The sequence below is a fragment of the Tupaia chinensis genome, unplaced genomic scaffold (assembly GCF_000334495.1).
Source record: "Tupaia chinensis unplaced genomic scaffold, TupChi_1.0 Scaffold000101_1, whole genome shotgun sequence".
Classification (NCBI taxonomy): domain Eukaryota; kingdom Metazoa; phylum Chordata; class Mammalia; order Scandentia; family Tupaiidae; genus Tupaia; species Tupaia belangeri.
Genome location: NW_006159565.1, coordinates 8,131,859 through 8,143,966, shown reverse-complemented (window position 1 = coordinate 8,143,966; position 12,108 = coordinate 8,131,859). Strand labels below are relative to the sequence as shown.

Below are 12,108 nucleotides of genomic sequence, written 5' to 3'. Positions count from 1 at the left end.
TATCAAGATCACGTACTCATGGGAACCAGCAGTTAGCATAATGGCTATGTCACTAGACTCCCATGTAGTTGACCGCAGTTCGCGACCCGGACCCGGTGGCTTAAAACTCACGCCGGGCGCGTGTGTGTGCGTGCCCAAGATCCCGAGAGGAGAATGGAGGAGAAGGGATTGTGGCGTGACCATCCCCCCTGGGGGGTGATTTCTCACTTTCTGTCTCTATGTCTCTCTCTGTCTGTCTGGCGAGCACATGTGCCGTATAGTGAAAATCTCTACAAAAATAAATAAATAAATAAATAAATAAAAGATCAGGTACTCAGAGTCACAAACTGACTCAATGAAAACAAGAAGAATGACTCACTTCCAAACCACTAGTAAAAAGCTAAAGCACCTGAGGAACTTCCTTCAAGTAGGCTATTTTGGCTGAAGAGTAATACATGTGAGTCTTGGGAACAAGTATCTCCCCCACACACCACTTGGGATAAGATGGTTCTGGAATCCAAGGGAAAAATTAAGGAAAGCAAAAAAAGGCCTTGCCACGGTGATATAGGTGGTAAGGCGACACTGTGTGATACTGGAGCCACAAGGAATGCCCAAGCTCAGACCTCGAAATTATTTAAATATACCAGGTACACCAGGTGTCTATGGTACTGACTGGATGCAGAGCTGGAGGGAAGACCATGCTGAAGGTGCCCTTCCTAATTCTTAAGAACAAAATATGTAAACTTAAAAAAAAAAAAAAAGGCTGTATTAAACAACTTAGAAGAAATACACACAAATGATTAAAGAAATACATAAAACATGAAAATAATGAACAAAACCAATTTTGTAATAACCGACTAATCTCTACATTATACCACCTATCCAATACTGTTTTTTAAAGAAATTCTTTTAATGAAGAATGGAACTGTTGATAATTTTATCACATAGAGCAACATAGTCTTAGTATAAGAAAAATGATTCACTCACATTGGGATTTGGGAATTTTATCTTGGCTATTTTGAGAGTCAAAATATAACTGCATTAATTTACATTGTTATGATAATACTGGACTTAATATACACTTATCAAGTAGTATATGCTTACTTGAGTAGTCAGAAAATGCAATTTATCAACAAGTGAATCAAGTTTTTCTTACTAATATAAATTGGACTTATTAGGTTTGATATAGAAGTTTAAAGATACATAAGGAGGTCTTCAAAAAGTTCTTGGAAAATAAGTATTAGAAAAAATAGTACATTGAACTCAAAAAATTTTTACATTAAAATAAACTTGTATGTTAACACCATTTTTCCATGAAATTTTTGAAGTCTCTGTGTATGTATTTACATCTATAGATGCCCTATTTTTTCTCTCCTTTCTAAGTTTAGAAATTCCTACTACCTATTTCCTGAAACACAAAGTTTAACAAACTTTTTCTGATTTCCTGTTTTGTTCTATCAATTTGTACCCAAACCTATTAACTCTTGTAGCATAATAAAATGTTTAGATATTGAAACTGGCATGGTGAGTCATTTTTATATTGGCATCGTTTCTCAAAAATTTACTAGCACTCTTGTTTATGCTGTTAAATGATTTTAACTTTTTAACTTTCACTTGAACTGGGATTCTGATAGAAACTACACTAAAACTGCAGAACTGATATCTGTAAATATCTAAACAGAATAACTTAGAGCTTTTTAAGCACTGTACTATTGGGTCACTGGGAAAATCATAACACATTTTTGGACAGAAAAATATGTCATGACTTTCCCAACAACCTAATAAATAGTTAGTGTGAGCTCCTTTTCTCTCAATCTTTATAACCACTATTGGAAATACTACTGTTACATCCATTTGTCAAATAAGAAGATATTTGAGTATTTAATAAAGTATTCAAGATCACATAGCATGTAAGAGAATCAAGATTTTAACCCAGGTCTGTCATAATACAATTCTTAGATTTTGAATCATCCTGGCTGAAAATACAGTGTCTTAAAATTTATGTAGGTTTTTCAAATTTATCAAGAACTACATTTATGTAGGTTTTTCAAATTTATCAACACTATAGGTGATGTGTGTTTACATAAAAGAATTACTAAGGATCCTACATAGTTTTGTCACTTAGGTAATTAGGATATTTTTCTTATTTGGTTAATGCTATTAATAAGAAATGTAATTTATTTATTTTAAGGTTTTGCCACAGGGTGTGTGCGCTCCAGAGAGATAGACAGATTAAGAAAGTGAGAAATCATCCCCTGGGGGGATAGTCATACCACAAACCCTTCTCTATTGTCCTCCTGGGACTCTGGGCACACATGCACATGCACCTGAATTTCAAATCGCCAGGTCGGGACGCAAACCATGGTCGTCCATGTTAGACTCTGGCACCATAACTACTGTGCCATCTACTGGCCTCCAATTTGTTTAATTTAATCAAAAAAAATTTAAATTATAGAGTGAGGGGCTGGCAGGTGATGTGGTGGGGAAGGCACTCAACTCCCACATGGTCAACTATGGTTCGAGTCTCAGACCTGGTGGTTTACTTTCTCGCTTACCCTTTCTCTCTCTCTCTGGTAAAATTAAAAATAATAACAACAACAAATGGAATTAAATAAATAATTCTTTTCTTTTTTAAAGAATTATTTTATTTAGCTTTATTTATTTATTTTAATTTGACTAGAGAGGGACAGAAAGAGAGAGAGAGAGAAAGCAAGCTGCCAGGTCCAGGATTTGAACTGTGGTCAGCCATGTGGGAGTCCAGTGGCCTTAACCACCATGCCACTTGCCAACCCCCAGTAAATAATTCTTTTAAGATTAAAAAAAATAATTACCAAAAACTAAATAACTAAGAAAAAAATTACCAGGATGGGGTTAGGGGGTGGCATAAGGGATGGAACCCCCATGGTTGACTTCATGGTTTGAGTCCTAAAACAGTGACTTGAAAGACACATCAGGTGCATGTGATGCATTCTGAAGGGAGAGTAGAGAGAGTGGTGGAAGACTGCAACATAGCCAGATCCTCCTGGGGTGGTTTCTCAGTTTCCCTCGCCCATCCCTATCTCTCTCTGGCAAACACATAAGCCCTACAGCAAACAAAGTATGAATAAATAAAATAAACCTTTTTTATATATGTGTATACACACACACACACACACACACACACACACAGACACACACACACATTGGTGCATGTATATAAGTAAATAAATAAATTGCCAAAGTGGAGGAGAAGGGATTGTAGTGGGGCCATCCTCCCTGGGAGGTAACTTCTCACTTTCTCTGTCTCTCTCAGGTGAGTGCAAGTGCCGTATAGCAAAAACCTAAAAAAGCAGGAAAAAAACTATACTTTTTTTTTCTAAAAAAGATTTAACTTAGGGACCAGCAGTTAGCATAATGGCTATGTCGCTGGACTCCTATGTAGTCGACCGCGGTTTGCGTCCCGGACCCCGTGGCTTAAAACTCACGCCGGGCGCATGTGTGTACACACAAGATCCCGAGAGGAGAATGGAAGAGAAGGGATTGTGGCGTGACCATCCCCCCTGGGGGGTGATTTCTCACTTTTTGTCTCTCTGTCTCTCTCTGTCTGTCTGGTGAGCGTACGCGCCCTATAGCAAAAACCTCTCAAAACAAAAAAAAGATTTAACTTAAAATGCTTAGAAATATTTAATTCAGAATGAAATCAATTCTCACCTTTACAGAAAATACAACACCTCCTTTAGGTTTAAATGAATTGAACAGAGCCAGCAAATCCTTTGCCTTTAACCTGTCCCAGTCCATGTTGCAAACTGCCAATCGATGAGTAATCTGAAAAATGATGAATTAAATATTACATAATCTATATCATTCTTAAAGCTTGAAAAGTAAAGATTCCAAAAATGCAGTGCCTTCTTTCCTAAGTTCTATTACTGATATTTATCTAATTGGTTTCAATATACATAAAAGGATTTCAAATGAGTCAAAAACCAGTAAAACTATGACAGATAAGCACTTTCTCTTAGTTCTTAATTCTTGAGTCAGAACATGACCATGAGCTGCTTTTATTTTTTTTCTTTATGCCAGAGAAAATATACATTAGAAAAAAAAAAGAATATCATGGTAAATATGTACTATGAAAAAACTATGCATATATTTCAAAATTATTGCATTGAAATATACTTTAATCCCATTCTCCACAAACTTTTTGAAGTTTCCTCATATAGTCCATATCAAGAAATTTTTATATTTAAGAATAAAGTTCTCTTCACTTAAAATTAATGACATCAATCCTAACATACACAAAAGCTAGTTGTACTGTGTTCTTCACAATCTCACTTTTTAAAAGGTTACCTCATCAGCCCGAGGAGCATCTTTATCTAATTCTCTCCAAGCATGTTCAAAACCAGATTCTTCTGGCAATAAATCTGTCATATCATCTTCATCTTCAGAACTGGTTTCCACATTTCCTTTACCCCTTGCAAGATCAGGACCACTGTCACTTTCATCTTCCTCCTCAATATCCTCACTATCTTCATCACCTTTCTCCTCATCTTCATCATCTTCACTTCCATCATCAGCTGATGTGCTACCAACACTGGTAATTTCATCTTCAGATTCCTCATCGCTTCCTATTTCACTAGCACTTTCTGAATCATCCTCCACAGCATCATCATACGTTTTACCATCTATTGAGTTTTTATAATCACTGCCTCTTGCTATCATGGGTGGAACCACTATAAAATGTAAAGAAGGAAGAAATAAGAAAATACACACTGAATTAAAATGAATACAAATTATCTTAAAACTAATTTTAAAAACTCTATAAAACATATTAAATAAAATAAATTCAGTAAAATTCTTTTTTTTTTTTACAATTGTTTAATTTTATTTATTATTATTTAATTTGACCAGAGAAAGACAGAAAGAGGGGGAAAGTGAGAAAATAAGCTGTCAGTTCCAGGACTTGAAATGCTATCGGCCATGTGGGAACCCAGAGCTTTAACTACCACACCACCCGTTGGCCCCACTAAGACTCATGCTGAACTAAATTATTTAACAGAAATCTTAACACATACCTAGATCATATAAGTAGATTCAATTCACTCATTTTTATGGCGTGCCTGCTATGTGCTCAATTTACAACAGTTTCCCAAAGAGAAGCAATTAATGCCCTCAATGAATTTCTGCTTGAGTGAAGAGGATAGAAGGATGGATAACAATTAAAATCAATCAAAGCAATATACAAATAAATATACAAAATTAAAACTAGGATTAAGTTCTAAGAAGAAATATTGTATCATGCTCTCTAAGAGCATAAAATGGAGGTCTCCACATGATTGACAACTGAGCTGTTTGTTTCTTGAAAGATGAAGAGGACTTAAGTAGTCAAAGTTAAACTGACAAGTGAAGGATCTTTTTTTCCTTAAATAGGAAGGAAGGCCTCTGTAAAGATTTGTTGAAAAGGACCAGTCCCACAGCACAGTGGTTAAATGCTATGCGTAGATATTCAGGTCCCACACAGCCAACCACAGTTTAAATCCCAGTCCTGGAGGCCCGAAAACATGTTGGGCACACCTAAAATCATTTAAAGATGAAGAAATGAAGGAAAAAGGGTTGTGGTATGACCTAAACCAATTAGGGGGGTGTTTTACTGAGTGCCCTCTTCCTCTCTCACTACAAGTGTACTGGCCTTTGGTGATTTAAAAAAGAAAGATCTCGGGGCCAGCAGGTGACATGGTGGTTAAAGCACTGGTCAACTGTGGTTTCAGTCCCAGACCTGGTGGCTTGCTTTCTTACTTTCTCTCTCTCTGTCTGATGTGTGCATATGTCCTGTATCAAATTAAAATAATAATAAATAAAATAATTTAAAATAAAAGAAAGCTCTACAGACAGAAAAACACCAACGAACATGTCTGGATAGTAGATTGCAAGGAATCAAGTAACAAATGGCTGAGTTAGGCAGATGCCATACTAGCCAAAAACTATGTAGAGAGGTTGGACTTCATTATAAACGGGAACCAACTGGTATGTTACGGAAAGGCGGGTAACATCAGATTGACATGGGGAGACCACCTTGACTGTAATGTAGAAACCTGAAGGAAGTAATCAGTAGATGTGAATAGAGCAATCAGAAAGGTAGCATAACACTTCAGGCAAGATAAAAAGGTAGCACTATGTTATAAGCATAGAGATTTTCAGAGTCAGGAGGTAAAATCACTGGTAATCAGTAACAGGGATATTTGATATGGGAAACTACAGTTTTAGATGTATCAAAGATGAGTCCTAGCTTCTTAGCTTGCAGAGCTAGCTAGCTGGCTAGATAGATAGGTAAACAGAAAACAATGCAAAATAGTTATTTTGGGTTGTCAGAAAAGTGTTTTTCTATGCAAAAATACGCCATGACTTTTCTGATAACCCAATAGTTTACTTGAAGTAGGGGAAAGATGAGTTCAGTTTGGGATATGTTAAATTTGAAGTGCTTTTGAGTGATGTAAGGGAAAATAATGACACTGGCTATAACAGTCTACAGTTCAGAGAAGTATGAGATGGAGATATAACTTAAGACTCATTCATGTGTCACTGAAAACAGAAGCAGTGATTTTGATGACATCACCTGTAAAGAGCAAAATAATTATTTTCTGCTAAATCTTGAAGTCCATAACTAACTGCTATGGTTTGCAGTATACCAAGAAGTGAAAGACAGTTTTTGTTAGTTTTTTTTTAGCCCTCACAACTATGATAGGGCTCACTTCACACTTCTAAAGCAATGATATTTACTATCTTTAAGATGGGAGTTTTTGTCTTTTTCTTATTTAGACTCTAAGGTTGGAGAATTGAAAGCAAATCTAAAAGTTTAAGGCCAGGAATTAAATTGGTACTTACTTTTTCTTAGGCCTATATTCTTATAAGAATCATTTATTGACCACATATTTATTATCTATTACGTATTGTACAAAACACTGAGGTAGGTTCAGCTAGTAGGTATGGTGGTTAAGGCTGCTGGGTCCCCCATGGCTGAGTACAGTGGTTTGGGTTCTAGAGCCACTGGCTTGAAACGCACACTGGGTAAATGTGCGTGTGTGCCCAAAATCTCATGAGAATGAAGAAGGGACTGTAGCAGGTTATCTCCCGTGGGGATGCTTTCTCACTTTCTCTGTCTCTCTCTCTGGTGTGCATGTGAACCTTGAAGCAATTTTTTTTTTTTAATTTTTAGAAAAAGCATTGAGCTAGAGAGAAATTTTTTTTTTTTTTGTGGAGAGAAATTTTTGTCATCAGGTGTATGCGCTGATCAGAGACAGAAATCAAGAAATCACTGTCCAGGGGGATGGCCACACCACAATCCCTTCTCCTCCATTCTCTCAGGATTTGGGGCACACACGCACATGCACCCAGCATGAATTTTAAGCTGCTGGGTCCAGGACTCAAACTGCCATTGATTGTAGAGTCCAGCGACATTACCACTACAGTACTGCTGGTCCTGAGAGAGAGAATTTCCAATGATCCTATGCATCTTACGGTTTCATAAACAAGAAGAAATTGTTGATTGATTTATGAATCTATGTTCTAATGCACCACACAGAGAGAAATACCTAAATTTGTCAACAAAGAGGCATCTATTAAGGAAGGATTTACAGAGATATCATGTGACCTGAGACTAACTGAATGAAAGGGAATGCAGAAAATGGGTTTTTACTTTAGTAACAGAAAAAAGTGAGGAGTAATGCTCTGTTATATAGGACCCATATTAAGGGGGCAAGGGAGGAGGCCCCTTTGCAAGCTGGGTGTGTGTCATGCCTATGATCCTGACTGGCTGAGACTAAGGGTGGATCTTAGCATAAAGAACCTGTTGGGGATGCTTTTTTCTCTCTCATGGAAGAAACTAGCTAGAAGATGTTGAAGAAGCCAAAAGAAGGCATTATCAAAAGTTGTACGGATAGAGGATCAAAGAAATAACAATAAAAAAAGGTATTATGGGGTAAGGAGCAGAATTCACTTTTAGGCAACATGCTCAGAAATAACAACTTGCAGATTTAGTTCTATCTTACTCATTCTCATACTACTTTCATGATTTCTGCATGACACTGGTATTTTTCATTAAATTGAATTTTTTTTAAAATGAGTTTTGTTCTATACAATACCCCTGAAGACACAGAAACAGAAGTGATATGGTCATTACATCTTTAAGAAGTTGAAATAATATGTAATTATAACATAAAAGCTTGATCATCATCTAAAATTTCACATGACAAGGTTGTAAATGCCACATTTTGAGTTATATGATAATAAATTGATGTATGAGAGCCTTAAAAATATCTATTATTTAAATTGTTTTGACAGTAAAAGAAATATTTTCAGAGTATTTGTCCATTGACTAAACATCTGCTCAGAATCCACAATGCCGGGAACCAGCAGTTAGCGTAATGGCTATGTTGCTGGACTCCTATGTAGTCAACCGCGGTTTGCATCCTGGACCCGGTGGCTTAAAACTCACACCGGGTACATGTGTGTGCGTGCCCAAGATCCCAAGAGGAGAAGGGATTGCGGCGTGACCATCCCCACTGGGGGGTGATTTCTTGCTTTCTGTCTCTATGTCTCTGTTTGTGTGGCAAGCGCACGTGCCCTATAGCAAAAACCTCTCCAAAAAAAAAAAAAAAAATCCACAATGCCTATACAAAGCCTATACTAGATAATGTAGGATTTTTAAAAATATTTATTTATTTATTATCATTATTATTTTTCATGTGAGTTTTGCCAGAGAAAGACAGAAAGGGAGAGAGAGAGGGAGAGTGAGAAAGCAAATCATCAGGTCCAGGACTTGAACTGTGGTCAGTCATGTGGGAATTCCAACGCCCTAATCATCCTGTCACCTGCTGGACCCAGATAATGTAGGATTTTAAAAATAAGTAACTACCTTTTCCTAGATGGTACTGCTCTAGAAATGATTAAAAACTCTACTTATCTAGCTACCTAAAAAAACAATAAAAGTTATACCATCAGGACCAGCAGATGGCATAATGTTTACATCGCTAGACTCCCACATGGATGATCATGGGTCGAGTCCCAGATCTGGCAGCTTGAAACTCATGCCGGGTTCGTGTGCGTGCATGTCCCAAATCCTGAGAGGCAAATAGAGAAGGGACTGCGGTGCAGCTATCCCCCCTGAGGAGTGATTTCTTGATTTTTTTTTTTTGTCTCTCTGGCAAGCACACACGTGCCCTACAGCAATATTCTTTCTCTTAAGAAAAGAAGTTATACCATCTCCCCCAACATAAACATAATGAAAGATCATTGCAAAAAAAAAAAGTGTATGTATATGCATGCATATGTACGTGTGTCTGTGTGTGTGTGTGTGTGTGTATAGTTTAATAAAGATAACTAGTAATTTCACATTCAAAGATAACTGGATGGGCCAGCTCCATGGCCTCATGGTTAACGCAGCTGGATCCTACATGGCTAACAGTGAAGTTTGAGTCCTGGACCCAGGGTGTGAGAAACAAGCCAGGATGTGCATGTGTGCGCCCAAAATCCTGAAGAGGGAAGGATGGAGAAGGGATTGCAGTATGACCATGCCCCATGAGAGGTGCTTTATCCTCTTCCTCTCTGTCTCTATGGGAAGGGGAAAAAATATAACTGAATGGCTCTTTTGGTATATAATCCCCTAAATTTATTTTCTTTGATTTAACCACTATATTTTTTTTAAGCAGCTACTCATACTGTTTATGCTATTTTTTGTAATCTATTTTAAAACTTCATACAGCAGGGCCTGGAGCAATGGCACAGCAGTAACACAATGCTATGTGATGCTGAACCAACGTAATTATGGGGGGAAGAGAAGCCCAAGCTTGTGTCCTGACGCCCCTTGTGCATGACAGGCACAGGCATGTGTGCCTATGTTGCTGGTTTGTTGAGACTGTTGGCATGAAGACCTTGTTAAGAATGCTTCTCTGTCCCTGATGGAAGAAATAAACATCAAAAACTAAAAAACTGTATCTCAGAGACATGTTTTGACAACTTTTTTAATAAAGTCCTTAATGACTTACTTATTGTCTAATTTTAATAATAAAATATTGTAATGCACATTCTGGCACATATGTTCAATTATTAAACTTTTTGGAGTATAAGTGCAGGAACATTTTATGATGATACATAATAATCACATTACAGTTCCTCACATCACCTTTACCTTACAGCACTTAAAAAGTCACTTTCATATGGTAGTTACTGGAATGGTAGCTGATGAATGAATGATGAGGAAAAGATACAGAGTCACTTAATATCTATTTATAAACAATTTCTTCTCTAGACTATGGAACTGACAATTCTCTGCAAGCAAGATAATGTGGCAGAAAGATTCAGAAGACTTGAGCTGCAACCCCAGCTCTATCTGGCTTGTTTCCTGATATAGTCTCATTCTGTGAGATTATTGAAAATAATGAAATAAGAAAAGATATGGAAAAAGAATCTGTAAAATCAATCCAAAGGATTATATTAATCCAATGCCCCAAATCAAGTGGTATTTAAAGACTCACTTACCTCCCAAATTCAGCATGAAATCAACCTTGCTGCTGATCCCAGTCCAATCTTATTCTCTAATTTCAATAACCAGGTTCCTATTCCTTCTCTCTATCCTGGTTCGACTACAAATGGAATGGAATTCCACTCTTGACCTCCTGGTTCCTGCTACCTAGAATTCTGTCCACTGTCTGATACTTCCTATCTTACAGTGTGATCTCTGCCTGTCAAGACCTCTCTGTATTTTTCAGATGCCTCCTCTCCTTCAGTCTTGTAATGAGTCGGCCATTGTCTGCCTCATCTGAACGAACACCAATGTTCAGTTACAGCTATCAGCAACATCACTCAAAATTTCCTGCTGCCAGAGATGATACAAAATTTTACTAAGTTTAGTAAACATGTAAACACAAACAAAAAGAGCCAGATATTTCTTACCTAGTTCCAAACAACTATTTCTAGTTCTACTACCCATTCACTAACTGAAGACCTTATTGTCTAAGGGCCTTATCTAATCAAATGAAACTAAAAATCTCTTCTAATATGCCCAATCACATCTTTATTCAAAAAATTTTGGGCTGGGGAACCAGCAGGTAGCGTAACGGCTATGTCGCTGGACTCCCACGTAGTTGACCGTGGTTCGCGTCCCGGACCCAGTGGCTTAAAACTCACACCGGGTGCATATGCGTGCGTGCCCAAGATCCCGAGAGGAGAAGGGATTGTGGCGTGACCATCCCCCCTGGGGGGTGATTTCTCGCCTTCTGTCTCTATGTCTCTCTCTGTCTGGCAAGCGCACGTGCCCTATAGCAAAAACCTCTATAAAACAAAACAAAACAAAACAAAAAATGCATGTGATTATCTCAAATAAATAATGAATCTGGTTAGATAATGTATACTGTTCAAAAATCCTGAGGCCCAGCAGCTTGAAGAGCATGCTGGGTGTATATGCATACATACCCCAAATCATGACAGAATAAAAAAATGAAGAAGTGAATGAGGTTTGGCCATGCTCCATTGGATGGGTGCTTTCACCCCATCTTTCTCCCTGTCGAGTACATATGCCCTCTGATAAATTAAACAAGTTCTCCCCATGTAGAACACTCTGGTCCTAAACTTAATTTTTTCCAAACCCCAATCAACATAGTACATGAGCTTCTAGATTTTTCTGATTACTTGCACCCTACAGGGCAGCTGTGCCTGCTCAGGGGAAATAATCTATTGATTTACTCAAATGTACTATCTTTACACCAAACTGAGCACTGACAGCTGTCTGGAAGGAGTGACTTTTTCTAATTTGCACAAATGTATCATACTACTACAAATAGCCATTAAAGAGGAACCATACTTTATTCCTGTTTTATGTGTCACATATTAGCTTCTAACTGGTGAAATGAGAATGAATTAATGAAGGAAGACCCATCTCTACTTATGTTTATCAGATACCTCTTCTTTTTTTTTTTTAAGAGAGATTTTTTTTTTTAAGAGGTTTTGGCTATCGGGGCCATGTGCTCATAGGAAACATATCCAGGATCATCCCTGCTATGGTTAGAGTATATGTGTCCTTCTAAAATTCAGATGTTTGAACGCTGGTCCTAGACACTTATTCTTAACATGTGATTATCTCGGGAACCAGCAGTTAGCGTA

General features: G+C 37.5%; 1 protein-coding gene across 2 annotated transcripts in view; it reads right to left on the bottom strand.

Moving 5' to 3' along the window:
- The window catches only part of ESF1 (ESF1 nucleolar pre-rRNA processing protein), an 86,513-nt gene that overhangs the window by 69,413 nt on the left and 4,992 nt on the right, over positions 1-12,108 (bottom strand). For both annotated transcript variants that reach the window (XM_006143656.3, XM_014585986.2), the window contains exons 3-4: positions 4,306-4,688; positions 3,670-3,783 (exon numbers count right to left, since the gene is read on the bottom strand). In XM_006143656.3, the coding sequence (XP_006143718.1) occupies positions 3,670-3,783; positions 4,306-4,688 (497 nt within the window). The remainder of the gene's footprint in view (positions 1-3,669; positions 3,784-4,305; positions 4,689-12,108) is intronic.